We start from the raw sequence: 17,500 nt of genomic DNA, 5'->3' as shown, positions 1-17,500 counted from the left end.
ATTAACTGCTAGAGCGCCAACATTCACATAGTGTTGCTTTAAATACCGTCCAATCAGCACTTAGTGATCTGTTTCATCTAGAATGTTCTAACATGCATTAAACACTGGAATCTTTTGTAAATACTATAAAATGTTCATTTTATAGCATATTATCAGCATCACGTCACATTCATAAGCATAAGCATCAGCTAACATTCTATGCCGGTGTCTTTGTTCTTATACTTTGTCTCATTTTCTTCTTCAGGTTCCCATTACAGACACGAACACACTGTTTGTAGAGCAGACCATCGCCATCATGAAGAACCTGCTTGACAGTCACACTGAAGGAAGCTCCGAGCACCTCGGTCAAGCCAGCATTGAGACCATGATGCTCAATCTAGTTAGGTGAGACTTTGATTGACACTTTCCTATGCTCTTTTCTTTTTTTATAAGAGGATAGAAAAAATGTTGATATAAACACTGGATTTGCATGGATGGTTGGCATTTTAACAAAAAGAGCATTAAGAAGTTTATTTTTCCATTAAAGGGTTTTTCTTAATGATCCCTCTTTCTTTCTGTTTCCTTTTTCTGTCATCCTCAGGTATGTGCGTATTTTAGGGAACGTTGTCCATGCCATTCAGATCAAAACTAAGCTGTGCCAGCTTGTGGAGGTGATGATGGAACGCAGGGATGACCTCTCCTTCTGCCAAGAGATGAAATTCAGGTAAACTTAAACAAAAAAGATTGAAGTTTTTTATATGTTTTAGAAAGAAGTATCTTATGCTTACCAATAGGCATGGACCGATTACCATTTTCAAGGTGTACCACGATTTAACACTGTAACTCTGACCCCTCCTCCTCCTGTTCGTGCGAGCGAGCGGTCAGTCACGTGTGTGTAGGATGGCCGAGCTTAAGGCCCGGGTACACTTCACATTCAGTGTTCCTTTCCGTCTCGCGCACAGCTTTCAAAAGTATACTCAAATGTAGATGAGCGCGGACGGATGAGCTCACATGTGCAGTACCACGGGGTGTGCGGCTGCCCGCGAGCCCTCTTGATGACAAAAATAACAGTGCTGATGGTGTGTGGACAGCTGAAATATACTTTGGCCTTTACGCGATTGGCAACCGGCCGTTTTTTGCCTTAATGCAACTCTCTGTTCTGGACTTGCACAGACTGCGTTGCAATGCAGTCATTTTCCAAAATGTCATTTATGTGAAAATATGAGGTCTGTTAACGTCCGTTAACACAGGCCAGAGACACTGAAGATGGACACACAGAGAAAATTACTTTAGCAGGCAGATCACTTACTGTTCATGATGCACGAACTATTAGAAGAAAATCCTCAATATTGATTTGGGGGTTTATATGAATGTGTTTCTGAGGGGAGCTGACTGTCTTCTGAAAAGTTTACGTGGTATAATTTCACAAATGCTTCAAATTGGGTTATTATTAAATCAAATTATGTGTATGATTATTATCATATAACTAAATGATATGAAATGATATAAATGATCTATATATATATTATATAACTAAAATTAAATAACTGTAATTATAGATTTAGGTTAAATAAAGATGTCAGTCTTTATTTTTTTCTTCAAAGAAAAATCAAAGAAAAAAATAAACTAATTCTACTGTTTCTAATATTCTGTATGTTGCTCAAAAACAAAATATATTGTGTCCAGCGGGGAAATTTTTTTTTTTTTTCCCAGTCATTTAAAAATAACACATTTCAGAGCTGTAACAACAATACCGTGATACCGTGATATTTCTGCTTAAGGTTATCGTACCGTCAAAATCTCATACCGGCCCATGCCAACATACCAAGGCTGCATTTATTTGATTATAAAAACAGTAAAACCATTAATATTCTGAAGTATTATTAAAGTTTAAATTAAATGGTTTCTTTTTGAATATATTTTAAAATGTAATTTATTTCTGTGATGACAAAGCTGAATTTTCAGCATCATTACTCCAGTCTTCACTTCAGTGGCGCATGATCCTTCAGAAATTATTCTAATATGCTTATTTGGTTCCTTGCCTCATTTCTGAATGAATCAGCCATTTGAACTGACCGGTTGAATGAATGACTAAATGATTCACTCATTTAAACATAATTAGTTGGCACCTACTGGTGGTTTGGTTTCATGTGGGGTAGTCGTGGCCTAATGGTTAGAGAGTCGGACTCGCAATCCAAGGGTTGTGAGTTCGAGTCTCGGGCCGGCAGGAATTGTAGGTGGGGGGAGTGAATGTACAGCGCTCTCTCCACCCTCAATACCACGACTGAGGTGCCCTTGAGCAAGGCACCGAACCCCCAACTGCTCCCTGGGTGCCGCAGCATAAATGGCTGCCCACTGCTCCGGGTGTGTGTTCACGGTGTGTGTGTGTGCACTTTGGATGGGTTAAAAGCAGAGCACGAATTCCGAGTATGGGTTATCATACTTGCCTGTATGTCACTTTCACTTTCTTTTCCTATTTAAAAGTATCACTGCATTTTTCCCAACATTTCTTATTTGTATGTTCAAAAAATTATTTAAAACATTCATCTTATAAAATTATTTATGCATTTACAATTTTGCGGTGTAAATGCATTAATGGCACCTCGGTCCGTTTAAATACATCTAATGCCACTTCAGATGCAGCTTCTGTTTCCTGCAGTGGGAAGATGGAGTTTGTTGATACTGATTTCATTTGAGTGGTAACAACTATACAGATTCTTACTATTCTAACTGAATTAATTAAAACAATGTAAGAATTTGATGTGAAAGATGACACATCTAATAAGGTTAGCGGAAAACAATGACCATTTAAAAACATAGTGATAAATGACATCTGTTTTGTTATACAGCAACTCCTTTTCAATTAATTATTTCTACCTCTTTCCAGTCACAGAGCACTTTATTTTGAGAATTGTTCAAGTGAGAGAACATCTGTAACTTAGTCCAGATTGGGAGAATTGAGGTGTTTAATAATTTCTTTTATTATGTAAATTTTATTTAATTTTTTTTGCATTAAAAGAAGTAGATTTTTGTTTGTATATCCTGTCAATTATAGTTCTTAGAAAGAAAATCAGAATCAGCAGGTCACACTTACACAAAAAACAGAAATTGGGATTGGCCAAGAAAATTGCAATCGGTGCATCTCTATATATGTGTGTGTCTATATATGTGTGTATATATATATATATATATATATATATATACAAAATTGCAAGTTTGTTATGATGATTGACTGTGTGAATTGTGAGGTCATGAGATATATGACTTTGCTGCTTTTCTTAGAAATAAAATGGTGGAGTACCTCACAGACTGGGTGATGGGAATCTCTAATCAAGCAGCAGACGATGACGTCAAATGTCTGACCCGGTATTGTCTTTGCAGTTTCATGCCATTCATTATATGTGTAGTGGCTTAAAGCCTGACAACTTTTCTTATCTTTTCTCATGCTGTATTTTTGTGAACGTCATGCAGGGATCTGGACCAGGCGAGTATGGAGGCAGTAGTGTCTCTGTTGGCTGGTCTTCCCCTGCAGCCTGAGGAGGGGGATGGCGTTGAGCTGATGGAGGCCAAGTCTCAGCTCTTCCTAAAGTAGGATCCTTCATCCAACTCTTTTGTTTTGTCTTTCAAGATCTGTTTTTCAGTCCGTAATCCATTCTCTTCCTCCTTTAGATACTTTACGCTGTTCATGAACCTGCTGAATGACTGCAGCGAGGTCGAGGAAGACGGCCAGCAGGTGGCAGGCCGGAAACGTGGGATGTCCAGACGACTGGCATCTCTGCGACACTGTACTGTGCTGGCCATGTCTAATCTGCTCAATGCTAATGTGGACAGCGGCCTCATGCACTCCATAGGTGAGAAACACTGACATCGTCATGGATTCTTATTGTACTTCAGAAGAAAGTGATGCTGATGTCTTTGAACAGGTCTAGGGTACCATAAGGACCTGCAGACTCGAGCTACGTTCATGGAGGTGCTCACTAAGATCCTTCAGCAAGGGACTGAGTTCGACACGCTCGCGGAGACGGTGCTTGCAGACCGCTTTGAGAGACTCGTCGAGCTGGTCACCATGATGGGAGACCAGGGCGAGCTGCCCATAGCCATGGCACTGGCCAATGTGGTCCCCTGCTCTCAATGGGTGAGAGATATTAATAACTTAGCTTTAACAGTTTGATAAAATAAGAACAATTAAATAGAGCTATCGTCTGTTTACAAATATGCATGAAAAGGTTTAAAGCAAACTCTTTCATATTCAGAATCTTTTTTTTTTTCTTTTTTTTTTACTCAGAGGCTAGATGTAGATGCTAAACGATTCATTAAAAAATATCAAGATATTTTTCACACAATAATGAAAATTTGATGTGGATTGTTTTTGATGCAAAAAAAAAGTTTTTTCATGGCATTATGAACAGGCCTTAAAGGTATAGTTCATCCAAAAATTCTAATTTTGTCATAATTTAATCAACCTCATGTTGTTACAAAACTGTATGACTTACTTTCTTCTGTGGACCATGAGAAATGTTTTTTTTTTTTTTGGTACATACAGTGGAAGTCAATGGGGTCCAATGTTTCCAGCATTCTTCAAAAATTCACAGAAGAAAGGCAATCATACATATTTCTAACTATCTATTTAACTCTGTTTAGCTCAGAGAGTGAAGCATTAGGTGTATAGTTGGTCATTAGAGAGCTGTTGTGCTCAGTGTTCTGATGGTTTTCAGGATGAGTTGGCCAGGGTGTTGGTGACATTGTTCGACTCTCGCCATCTGCTGTATCAGCTGCTATGGAACATGTTCTCAAAAGAGGTAGAGCTGGCCGACTCTATGCAGACCCTCTTCAGAGGAAACAGCCTAGCCAGCAAGATTATGACCTTTTGCTTTAAGGTAACATGAAACTATGTCAGTCATAGCATATTTAGTTTATGATGTGGAATCAGACCGCAGACTTTTGAACAGTAGTGTATATGCACTTCAGATCTGACTATGTGTTTGCAGGTGTATGGTGCTGCATATCTGCAGAAGCTTTTGGAGCCGCTGTTGAGAGGAATCATCACCACGCCAGAGTGGCAGCAAATCAGTTTTGAAGTAGACCCTACCAGGCAAGTTTACCTAGTTAAACTCATTGCTAACACTGTTTAGTCAGGTCTAGCTTTTACTTCACCTTTGAAGGGGAAATCACATGCCCCTTTTCCACAAGTTGGTATGATTCTTTAGGATCTTCATGAAATGTCTGCAACATACTTTGGTTAAATTTTTTTAATTGTCGTATAAAACAACACAATTTTTACCTTGTCAAAAACAGCTCTGTTCACAGCGACCCGTTTTGGTGCATGTCTCTTTAAATGATAATGAGCTACCACTCACTCCACCCATCTCATGAGGGCGGAAATATGCTAATACGGGACAGTCCGTCAGTGGTCGTGAGCAGCGCCATACTGCTCAGAAAATCCAAACGGCTTGATAATTGAGACTGTTTAGTTTTTTTGGGGATTTTAAAAAAAAAAAAAAGGAGTGAATTGGGTTTTTATCCTTGTAGGGTGGTTGTGTACGATGACCCCTTTAAATAATTTCTCCATGATGTACATTTGAACACTATTCAAAGTACATAAGGGTTTCTATCAGTGTCATTCTGCTGAAATGTTTAATTTGTCTTGTCTCCTCTTTAGGCTCGAACCAGCAGAGAACCTGGAGGAGAACCAGAAGAACTTGCTGCAGATCACAGACCGCTTCTTCCTGGCCATCATCAACTCTTCAAACGAGTTTCCTCCACAGCTGCGCAGTGTGTGCCACTGTCTCTATCAGGTACGTTTACTGCCAGGCTGCGGCTGCTTTTATTTATGCTTTTTTTTTTAGTTTTTTTGCATCTTTTGATTGATTGTATTGATGATTTCATTTGTTGCTTTATTTTTTGCTTGTGAGTCTTTTGGTCAGTTTTTAAGTGAGAACCTGCTCTTATCCTCTCTCACGCCACTGCTCACCTCTGTCTGTCTGTGTACAAATATATCAGACAGTTTAAATGCCCCCATTTCCTTTAGATACACACTTCAGATACATTCAGAAGGTTATTATATGTTCTTTTTATGTCGCTATTATAATAAACCCAAAAGGGATGTGTAAAAATGTTTAAAATGTTACTGTTATCATAAAATTTGTTTAAAATGTGTTTGGATGGCAAAATGGTAGTCCTTCATACTTCCAGTATCCCCATTAAAGTTTAATGTATCCGAAAATGACAACAAAAAATCAGTTTGGTCTGGAAACTATTTTGATAGTGCTTGAAGCTGTATTGCGAAAGTTTATATGTCTTGAGCAGGGACGAATCACATTCTCCTAGCTGCAATAAACTGTATATATATATATATATATATATATATATATATATATATATATATATATATATATATATATATATATATATATATATATATATATATATAAAACGCATGGGGTTTGTTACATTTATATAATGTTAACAGTGTATTCAGCTCACAGTTAAAATCACTTCCACCTGAGTGTACAAAAACAATTTATTTTGTTCCTTTCCATTATGACTCGAAATTGAAAGAAATTGAAGGATGTGTTTATGTAGTTGGTAATGTATCTTTTTAGTGAAACAAAAGTACCAAGTTCTCATTTGAAAGCATCAACTGTCTTTCTCACGTCTGTGATGTGACTGCACTCTGTCAAGGGCACCATCTTGTGGACGGTGATACACAAAGTTGTTTTTGAATGACTAAACACCTTTTATTTTCTTCTTTCTTAATTACATGTAGTTTTGTTTTCTTGTTGTTTCCTTTCATGGCCTTTCTTGTCTTGTTTGTAATCACGAGGACTGTGTTGTGATGTTTGGCTTATTAAGTCCCATGAAATTGAAATGATAGTTTTTTTGCATATAGATAGCTTTGAGGTCATTGCTAGTGGACTGTTAAAATATTCCGTTTAGTAGATACACGCATTTAAACACAGTCTTTCCTTTCTGGGAAAACAGATTGAAAAAAAAAATGTACGACCATCAGTTCTGCTACACACTACCTTCTGTCTTCTGCATGGTCCACTTGCATACTCCTACATGCAACGCACATATTCTGGTCTTTAATTTCTTGCAGCTAGCATTAACTTATCGCTAATATCTTTACACACGTAATATTTCACACTTTGTTTGCTTGGGCTGAGAGCTCTCTCTCTTCTCTCTTCTCCACTGTAGCATCTTCACTGCTTTTGCTTTACATTCAGCTTGGAGAGCTTCAGCTGGTGTTTCTTAATCACTGAAATAAACATGAATGAAATTGTTCATAGATCAGCTCTTAGGAAGGCAGTGGTTGTGTTGTCTGCTCCTTCATTGTGTTTGTATGCACTGTGGCTGTGCTGAGTGCAGTTGTGTAGCTGCTGTGACCTCTCTGTGCTCATCTCTGCCCTGTAGGCTACTTGCCACTCCCTTCTGAATAAAGCCACTGTTAAAGAAAAAAAGGAAAACAAAAAATCCGTAAGTGTTTTAGCATTTTATTTTTTCTTTAGCTACCATTTATTATTAGTTTGGGTTTAATCATACCATAAATGCAATATGTTTTTTGGTTTATTTGTTTGTTTTTTTTTAATTGAATTTTTTTCTTCATGTTTTTGGATTTTGTTTTTCGCCAGAACATGTTCAGAAGCACCTGTGTGTAAACAGTGTTGTTTGCAATATGTATGGTTATCTTACAAAGACATCTCCATCTTTAAGACAACATAGTGTGGAAAACGAGCAGCTAAATAAACAAAATAATTTTACTGCTTTGGATTTCGACTGTTGTGGACTGGATCAGTGGTGGCGGGCAGTTCGGATCAGTTCAGCTTTTCTGTGCCTTGCAGTAAAGCAGAAGACTTTCTTTGTGTGGGTTTAAGGTCTGTTCTAACATGAAGACAGTGTATGCTCAAATATGCAGACCTTGAGCCTGGTACTGACTAGGTCTACCTTCTGAGAGTCTATAAACTTGAAACGCTTCTGAGATTAAATTAGAAAACATTATGAATCTGTATTTTGGCTCCTGGAAGAGTCTTGTCTTTCTTGGAAAGCTTTTAATGAAGGTGTTAAAGGGATACTCCACCCCAAAATGAAAATTTTGTCTTTAATCACTTACCCCCAAGTCGTTCCAAACCCGTAAAAGCTCCGTTCGTCTTCGGAACACAATTTAAGATATTTTGGATGGAAACCTGGAGGCCTGTGACTGTACCATAGACTGCCAAATAAATAACAGTGTCAAGGTCCATAAAAGGTATGAAAGTCATGCCGTCTGGGTTATATGATGCAAGGGGACTCTTTTTGTAAGTGAAGAAAACAAAAATAATGACTTTATTCAACATATCACTGTATGCTCTTCTGTATCATCCACGCCACAAGGATGCGCTGTTTCTGTGTGTACTTAGCTTTGATTTGAAAGTAAAATGAGATTTATTTTGGCGTGGATGATACAGAAGAGCATACACAGCATACGGTGATATGGAGAGACACAGAGGAGACTGTTGACAAAGGAATTGTTGAATAAAGTCGTTATTTTTGTTTTCTTTGCTTACAAAAGTGTTCCTGTCGCTTCATATAACCCAGATCGCACATCTGATGGCAGATGGAGTATTCTGACAACGACTTTCATACCTTTTATGGACCTTGACACTGTTATTTATTTGGCAGTCTATGGGACAGTCACAGGCCTCCCGGTTTTCATCCAAAATTTCTTAAATTGTGTTCCGAAGATGAACGGAGTTTTCACGGGTTTGGAACGACATGGGGGTAAGTGATTAATGACAAAATTTTCATTTTGGGAAAATTTTCAGAAAGGGAATATATCCCTTTAAGTGATTTGCATGCTATAAATATGATCTAATGAACATGTTGGCGTTACTCTGGCTTGTCATGTGCTTTATGGGTCGTCTTCAAAACAATGGTTGTGCATGTTTTCAATTTCAGAAACCATTGGTGCATATGCATGCTGGATAATATATGTATTGGTGGAAAAATCAATTATTGGAGTATTGCAATTGTTGCCACACATTGCCTTGAATATTATTTTAGGGTGTGTCTATGCATTGTCCCATTCTGTTCTACAAACATTTATTTTGGTTAGTAACGGACTTTATTATGTTTTAGTGTGGTAATGTTTATTAGTACTGTGTGTGTACATTACATTTTAATGGTTGATAATCAGTTTGCATCCTTACCATCATACAATTCTGACATTTGAATATTAGTTTGTTCTGTGCAAACACTGTATGTTTCAAGTCCCATGACTCTTGTTTGCTTACTTTCTTGTAGAGCCTGTTTTTGCTGACATGAAACACATTTATCAATTATTTTTCCCTTCTGCCATTCACGTAGTTTCTTTCCTCATAATATCCTTTTCTAAATTTTAAACCTATTAAAATGTATGAAATTTATGTTAGTATTCAGTTATAATATCATGATGGCAACGATATATCAGAAATAATTTGACTTTTGCCTGTCATTTACTTATATTGCATGCTTCCAGCACTCAACGCTCTTTCCTCTTGTTTCCCTCCATCCATTTGTGCAGGTGGTCAGTCAGCGGTTTCCTCAGAACAGTATCGGTGCAGTAGGAAGTGCCATGTTCTTGCGCTTCATTAACCCAGCTATTGTATCACCATATGAGGCAGGCATCCTAGACAAGAAACCTCCACCTCGCATCGAGCGTGGCCTCAAGCTAATGTCTAAGGTAAGTCAGTAAAGTAATGCCATGTTCTTAGATATTTTACATGTCTTCTATTTCCATCATCTGTGGTGAAGTATGTTGACTAACTGGCAAGATGAAATTATTATTTATACCTCCCAGGCCCAACCCTAGGCCCCACTTAATAGCAAAATTTGTCTTTTCTTTTTTTAGGTACTCCAGAGCATTGCTAATCATGTCCTTTTCACAAAAGAAGAGCATATGCGACCCTTTAATGATTTTGTCAAAAGCAACTTTGATGCAGCCAGAAGGTATGTTTGTATTTGATTGATTCTCGCATATAAGATTGTTTTTCTTTCTCTCTATTGGAGATTCTTGATTTGTGCCAGATGTTCATCACATCAAAATATTTTTGATTATTTAACCTGAAAGAGAAACCTAAGTTTTAAATGAGTATATTTGTTAAAAGTAACTTTGGCCATGCTTTAGGGGTATGCAAGTATATATATGTGTCTTTAAAACTTAAAGATATAGACTAAATGGCCATTGTGATTTTATCAAGTCTTGAAACAATGTTTTGAACCCATCTGCTTCTCAGAAACTTTATGAACCTTGTGCTTCATAATGCCTAGTTTATTTTTTTTGTCAGATTCTTCTTGGATATTGCATCTGATTCTCCGCCAAGTGACTCTGTGAACCACAGTCTGTCTTTCATCAGTGACGGCAATGTGCTCGCCCTGCACCGTCTGTTGTGGAACAACCAGGAAAGAATCGGCCAATACCTGTCCAGCAACAGGTAAAATAGTGTCTCGATATACAAATAATGTCAAGTCATTTGCAAGGTATACAAGGTCTGCATGCTTGGAGTTTTTCAGTAACTAACCCATCTAGATACAGTCTTTTTCCTTTTTCTGTGGTAAGCGTAAAAGAGTTTCGTGCATGGAAAATATGTAATGTATACTGTTTTAACAAATCTTGTAATCAAACTTTAAACCATAGGGACCACAAGGCAGTGGGTCGCAGACCATTTGACAAGATGGCCACCCTCCTGGCGTACCTGGGCCCCCCTGAACATAAGCCAGTAGCTGACACGCACTGGTCCAGCCTCAACCTCACCAGCTCAAAGTTTGAGGAGTTTATGACAAGGTTACTGTTCTTGCCTTTGCCACATATAATATTAGAAGATTGCACATAGAATCTCTTGTTTCTCTTCCCAAATCTTTACTCATGTCTCATCATTTGTTGTTTTTGTTGAGTATGTGTTATTTTACTCCTTTGTCACTTTTAGAAAATTCTTAGAAAATACTGGTCTGTGAATTCGTACAGAAATTTCTTTTCTTGTGGGTTTCAGTTTTTATCTCACCTTAAAATCAGCTTTTTTTTTTTTTTCATTATTAAACAACAAAATGTTTTGACTTGGTGTGACTTGCATCAAAAAAAAAAAATTCTTTTCAGAAAATATGGTATGTAATTTAGAATTTAATTAATTAGCAGTCTTAAGTTATAATCTTGAGAGAAAAATCTTTTAATATTTATTTTTTATTTTTCAGGCATCAAGTCCATGAGAAGGAGGAATTTAAAGCTTTAAAGACCCTAAACATCTTTTACCAAGCAGGCACATCTAAGAATGGCAATCCTGTCTTTTACTACATAGCACGCAGGTAAGAGCTTTTTTTTCTGAGTCATGCTGCTTTGTTGTGATACCTGGCCTGTTGCTATTTGTGTTGTAACTTTTGAGCTGCGTGTTCTGTTTTACTGCTGTATCCGGTTCATAATGTTTTTTCTCTGTAATGTTTACACAAGTCATATTTGCATTTGTCTCTAATAAGTTTGCATAAATTTACAGAATAGCAGCAGTGTGTTTTCATTATTAGTTTATTACGTGTCACATAGTACATCATTATATGACATTATATACATCGCTATGTATGACTTCTACATCCTTAACCATTCTGCATTTGTGAGGTAATTTAGAAATATCAGTGATGTCTAACTAATTAAATAAGTAACTTTTTTTTGTGTATATACAATCATGCATATATTTTTCTTGTTTTTTTTTTTGTAGTGTTTGAGCAAAAAAAGAAAAATCAGTAATCTGTGTTTTAGCTTTTTGTCAAACATAGGCGGTTTGTCAAATGGAGTTGTTGATCACATCTGGTGGAAGAGATTAATAACGGCAGTGGAGGTGACAATATAGATCAAAAGTCCAGACAGTCCCACAATCCCCATAGGTGAAAGAGTTGATGCAGAAGAAATACTGGGGTTTTTGCTGACGATTGTGGTTCTGGTGGCTGTGCTGGTGGTTGTGCCATTGGTCATATTGTGGTTTGTGCAGTTGGTTGTGCCATTAGTTGAGCAGTTGATGGCAGTAACATTGGAGCCTGCAGTTATAAAAGTCCTGACGGTCGTGCTGGCGGTCTTGCTGGGGGGCATGCTAGAGGTCGTGCTGGTGGTCATGCTGGGGGGCATGCTTGTGGTCGTGCTGGCGGTCTTGCTGGGGGGCATGCTAGAGGTCGTGCTGTTGGTCGTGCTTGTGGTCGTGCTGGCGTTCGTGTTTGTGGTCATGCTGGCGGTCGTGCTTGTGGTCATGCTGGCGGTCGTGCTGTTGGTCGTGCTTGTGGTCGTGCTGGCGGTTGTGCTGGCGTTCGTGTTTGTGGTCGTGCTGGCGGTCGTGCTTGTGGTCGTGATAGGGGGAATGATTGTGGTCGTGCTGGGGGGCATGCTTGTGGTCGTGCTGGCGGTCGTGCTTGTGGTCGTGCTGGGGGGCATGCTTGTGGTCGTGCTGGCGGTCGTGCTTGTGGTCGTGCTGGGGGGCATGCTTGTGGTCGTGCTGGGGGGCGTGCTTGTGGTCGTGCTGGCGGTCGTGCTTGTGGTCGTGCTGGGGGGCATGCTTGTGGTCGTGCTGGCGGTCATGCTTGTGGTCGTGCTGGCGGTCATGCTTGTGGTCGTGCTGGCGGTCATGCTTGTGGTCGTGCTGGCGGTCATGCTTGTGGTCGTGGCTGGCGGTCATGCTTGTGGTCGTGCTGGCGGTCATGCTTGTGGTCGTGCTGGCGGTCATGCTTGTGGTCGTGCTGGGGGGCATGCTTGTGGTCGTGCTGGCGGTCATGCTTGTGGTCGTGCTGGCGGTCATGCTGGGGGGCATGCTTGTGGTCGTGCTGGCGGTCATGCTTGTGGTCGTGCTGGCGGTCATGCTTGTGGTCGTGCTGGCGGTCATGCTTGTGGTCGTGCTGGCGGCAACATAGCTTGTAATCATTACAGCCACTAGCAGTAGTAGTATCTGAGGTTTGGAAGCCATATTCAGGTCTCTCACTATTTAAATGGGGCAAACAACAAAATAAAATTATAGTGTTCCTTTTTGATTATTAATTGTTTTTAAAATCATATTCTATATAGTAATTAGGGGTGTGCCCGAAGCCGAATACCTTATTCGGAAAGGCACGGATAATGTCTTCAAAACGGAAAATGTATAATTCTGCTGAATAATATTCGCCTGGGGTTGGCACAGTCACTCCTCGAGTTTGCTAGATAACAGGTGAGCCAGGGGATCAGTGTGATATTACACACATAAACCGCTAAAGTCACTACAGTGAGTGTGTGAAGTGAATGAATCTGAAGACTTTATGAATAAAATGAGCCCAAATCAATCGACCGGTATTGCTCCTCTGTGCATCTGTCAGAAACCAGAGCTTGGCAAGAGTAATATCAGCTAAAATACTACATCATACATGTTCTACTATTTGTGTAAATTTCAATGTCAATGATTTAAAACTTTTGATGTGTGTTTAACGAATGATTTGAATGATTTAAGCGTTTTCGGCAATCAAACAGCCGCGTTGCTGTCTCAGCGCGTCTCCGTCTCATCAAACCAGCTCTCTTTCAAAAGTAAGCTTATCATAAATAATCAACTTTGATACATATACATTTTCTACTAGGCCTACACATTTGCTTATTTATCTTTTGCTAGTTTGAGTGGCACATGCACATTTGTTTAGTGCAGTTCAATAAAAGACTCGCTTAAAGAGTTCTGTTTAATGAAAATGTGCGCCTTGAATTAATTCAGTCATGTTCAAATGGTCACTTAACATTTGTCATGAAATCTCTCTGCTTGTATGATACATTTTTTTTTTTTTTAGAAATTATTAATTTTATATTTTAGAACACTGAATAGGGCAAATAGTCGAAACACAAATATTTTTCCATAAACTATTCTCTTTTTACCATATTTTTTTTTTACTGTAATTTTCTAAGGCCTGAGTGTTACTTAAGTAATTTTCCATAATTTTGCAGGATATTCAGGAACCGGTGAGCCAAAGGAAAGCATGTTATTTTACATAAACCTCTAAAATTACTACACAATATCAAGTGTGAAGTAAACGAGTGTAAACTCTATGAATGAAATAAGCGCAAATAAAATAGCAGTGTTGCAGTTGCCTTTTTCCATGCATTTCCTGGAAATTACTTAAATCAATTTCCATATTTCCAAAATGCGTGGGAACTAGAGCTGCATGATTAATTGTTAAAAGATCACAGTCACGATTCAGACACCCTCTCGATCTCATTTCTAAATGACAATGATTCACCCAGTCTATTAAACCTTTGACAAAGTCTTACCGGATCATTCAAATCTGTGTTCGCACTGCTGCTGACACAGAGAGAGCAGTTACAATTTTTGGTTAAGAAACATCTTTACAAAACTGTCTTTTCAACTACACAGTATTATAAATGTCTTTATTTTTGATCAGTTTAAAGGATCCTTGCTATATAAAGTGAACTAAAGTGTTTTAAATGATGATAATAGTAATAATAATAAAAAAAAATGTTTCTTGAACAGCAAATCATCATATTAGAATGATTTCTGAAGACTGGAGTAATGGCTGCTGAAAATTCAGCTTTGATCACAGGAATAAATTACATTCTAAAATATATTCATATAGAAAGCAGTTATTTTAAATGGTAAAAATATTTCACAATATTACTACTTTTGCTGTATTTTGGATAAAATAAATGTAGGCTTGGTGAGCAGAAGAGAATTATTTAAAAAACAAAAATTCTTGCTGTTCAAAAACGTTTGACTGTAGTGTATATTAAAATGTTTAATAATTAATTCAAATGAATTAGACACTTTTAAATAAACTGCAGCAATAATATTTTGTCACACATTATTTTATTTAGTTCAGAATCGTGGGAGAATCATGATCTCTATTTGAGACCAAAGAAATTGTGATTCTCAATTTATCCAGAATCGTGCAGCTCTAGTGGGAACCCTTACTGTTTTAATTAAAAGATATTTATTTATCAGATCACAAAAGGTCTCCGAGCTGGAACTCAAACTCGCATGGCCCGAAGCTCAACTGCACTACATCTTGCACTACATACTGCCTATACAAGGGTATCGGCTCCGACTGTTAGAAGGTAGGCTATAAACCATAGATTACAATCTTTTCAAGTACCTATATGAATGTCTGGTTCAAGTATTCGGATAAAACTTCAAGTTTTATCCGAATACAGATACAAATAATTTTGTAATTGTTACAGAGACAAATACTGGCTCCGCTGCACACCCCTAATAGTAAGGTTTTTTTTTTTTTTAAATAAATAAATAAGACATTTTATAAATAAGACACATCATCCTAAAAAAACAAAACAACTTCTTTATATAAAATAGTCATATTTACCGTTTGCAATGGATGATCGTTCTTTGCCAGTTCTCTAGAAGGATGCGGTTGTGAATGCCGGTGTGATATGATGCCTTTTATTTGACTATTACACATTAAACCAATACCCTTGCAAGAGGCAGAGGTGTGTTGTTACTGGAGGATAGAACTGAATGCATTCATAATAAGAGAGAGTTCACCCAAAAGGGAAACTTCTGTCATTATTTACTCACGTTCATGTCTTTCCAAACCTGTTTGACTGACTTTCTTCTGTAGAACACCAAATAAGATATTTTGACTTTCTATATACAGGTGCTGGTCATATAATTAGAATATCATCAAAAAGTTGATTTATTTCATTAATTTCATTCAAAAAGTGAAACTTGTATATTATATTCATTCATTACACACAGACTGATATATTTCAAATGTTTATTTCTTTTAATTTTTGTGATTATAACTGACAACTAAGAAAAATCCCAAATTCTGTATCTCAGAAAATTAGAATATAAATTAAGACCAATACTAAGAAATGATTTTTAGAAATCTTGGCCAACTAAAAAGTATAAAAATTAGAAGTATGAGCATGTACAGCACTCAATACTTAGTTGGGGCTCCTTTTGCCTGAATTACTGCAGCAATGCGGTGTGGCATGGAGTCGATCAGTCTCAGGGTTTTTCCTGGGTCAGAATTGGTCTTCGGTGGTGACTGACCGACATGGTCATCCACACACAGCAAAGAGTACCCTAGTACCCACATGATCTGCAAGCCCAATATTGACAATAAATGTTCAATTTTAAATAAATACAATAAGAAACAGAAATACAATAAGAAACAATTTGTGATTTTTTTTCTTATCCTATTTATTCATGAAAAAACGATCACTGTCAGGCTAGATAGTAAAAGAAAGCGATTAAAACTTATTTTACATGTAAACATCATCGATACCAAGGTATTTTTTGCGTTTATTTAAAGTTATGTCAGCTGCATGTGCGGAATGCTTGTCACAAGTTGTAAGAGAAGATAAGGCAATTTTTTTTTCTTCCGACCTTTAGGATCAGTTGATTTTGATGTGTGGGAGAGAGCAAAGACAGAACTGAAGACGGAGGGCCCTATCATACACCCGCCGCAATGCGACGCAAGGCGCAGCGCAAGTGTGTTTGTTAGTTTCAGTCCGGCGCCGTTCGCATTTTCCCGTCCAGTGCCACGTCGTTTAATTAGCAAATGCATTTGTGCGCCCATGGGCGTGCTGGTCTAAAAAAGAGGTGTGTTCAGGCTCATTGCTATTTTAAGGAGCTAAAAATAGACTGCGCCATAGACCAACTCAAACCTGGTCTAAAGTCTGGCGCGATGTTTTTTCTTTGTTATTTAAAGAGCCTGTTAGTACACGCTGCTTATTAAACACAGGTACGCACAGCAGCACACAAACATGCCAAATATTAAAAATTAAAGTATTGAAATGTTTAAGGATTTTTTTTAGTGTTTTATATTTTAGATTGGCTACATGTCATAATGGATAGTCATCACATGTATCAGAATTAGGCTATCTATTTGCTCGCACACGAGCAGCTCCTTTTCATCTCGGAGACGCGTTATGTCTTTGCGCTTGCCAAATTCCGCCGTGTACATAGCAAATCCGTCATGGCACGAGCGCATCCGGCTCTGCGTTGGAAGATGAGACTCTGATTAATTTATTGCACATTACGCCCAAAAAACACCCATTACTCATTAAGAGAATGGGGAAAACCCGTTTAGACCATGCGCCCGGGCGCGCCAACCGTTATTCCGTCGTTAAAATAGCAAAAGTGGATTTGGACCCACCCTGGGTGCACCTGCACCGTGCGCTTTACACTTTGCGTTTAGATCGTTAAAATAGGGCCCGGAGCGTGCGCGCGCGGGGGAGGGGCGCTGTGCTCGTTCTCTCCGTCACTCCGTCTGTAGCCTGCTTCACTCACAAAACCCAATTACAAATCAAATAAGACTTTGGCGGGACAAAAAATCGTTTTGGCGGCCGCCAAAAAAAATTCAATGTAGGAAAAACCCTGAAGTATGTGGATTAGATATGGTGTTATGAGTGCCCAGGTTGCTCTGATAGTGGCCTTCAGCTCTTCTGCATTGTTGGGTCTGGCATATCGCATCTTCCTCTTCCCAATACCCCATAGATTTTCTATGGGGTTAAGGTCAGGCGAGTTTGCTGGCCAATTAAGAACAGGGA

The 17,500-nt window shown here is 38.3% G+C and overlaps 2 protein-coding genes across 5 annotated transcripts in view; one reads left to right on the top strand and one right to left on the bottom strand.

Moving 5' to 3' along the window:
• LOC109094618 (neurofibromin) overlaps nt 1-17,500 on the top strand; it is a 68,909-nt gene that overhangs the window by 17,076 nt on the left and 34,333 nt on the right. For all 4 annotated transcript variants that reach the window (XM_042771342.1, XM_042771345.1, XM_042771344.1 and 1 more), the window contains 15 exons: nt 245-384; nt 581-703; nt 3,262-3,345; nt 3,451-3,567; nt 3,649-3,830; nt 3,903-4,114; nt 4,695-4,856; nt 4,968-5,071; nt 5,639-5,774; nt 7,393-7,455; nt 9,518-9,676; nt 9,845-9,942; nt 10,281-10,427; nt 10,631-10,777; nt 11,182-11,292. In XM_042771342.1, coding sequence (XP_042627276.1) covers nt 245-384; nt 581-703; nt 3,262-3,345; nt 3,451-3,567; nt 3,649-3,830; nt 3,903-4,114; nt 4,695-4,856; nt 4,968-5,071; nt 5,639-5,774; nt 7,393-7,455; nt 9,518-9,676; nt 9,845-9,942; nt 10,281-10,427; nt 10,631-10,777; nt 11,182-11,292 — 1,985 coding nt within the window. The remainder of the gene's footprint in view (nt 1-244; nt 385-580; nt 704-3,261; nt 3,346-3,450; nt 3,568-3,648; nt 3,831-3,902; nt 4,115-4,694; nt 4,857-4,967; nt 5,072-5,638; nt 5,775-7,392; nt 7,456-9,517; nt 9,677-9,844; nt 9,943-10,280; nt 10,428-10,630; nt 10,778-11,181; nt 11,293-17,500) is intronic.
• Nucleotides 11,489-15,444, bottom strand: LOC122147723 (histidine-rich glycoprotein-like). The gene is made up of 2 exons (XM_042771347.1): nt 15,307-15,444; nt 11,489-12,940 (listed from the first exon to the last, which is right to left on the bottom strand). Exon 2 carries the CDS (start codon nt 12,924-12,926, stop codon nt 12,138-12,140), a length of 789 nt encoding a protein of 262 aa, XP_042627281.1. The 5' UTR covers nt 12,927-12,940; nt 15,307-15,444; the 3' UTR covers nt 11,489-12,137.

The sequence above is a fragment of the Cyprinus carpio genome, chromosome A15 (assembly GCF_018340385.1).
Source record: "Cyprinus carpio isolate SPL01 chromosome A15, ASM1834038v1, whole genome shotgun sequence".
NCBI lineage: Eukaryota > Metazoa > Chordata > Actinopteri > Cypriniformes > Cyprinidae > Cyprinus > Cyprinus carpio.
The sequence above is the reverse complement of the archived record's forward strand: the minus strand, read 5'-3'. Positions and strand labels throughout refer to the sequence as shown.

Coding starts and splice junctions, on each gene's coding strand:
- LOC122147723 (XM_042771347.1), bottom strand. CDS start 12,926: ATGGCTTCCAAACCTCAGATACTACTACTGCTAGTGGCTGTAATGATT.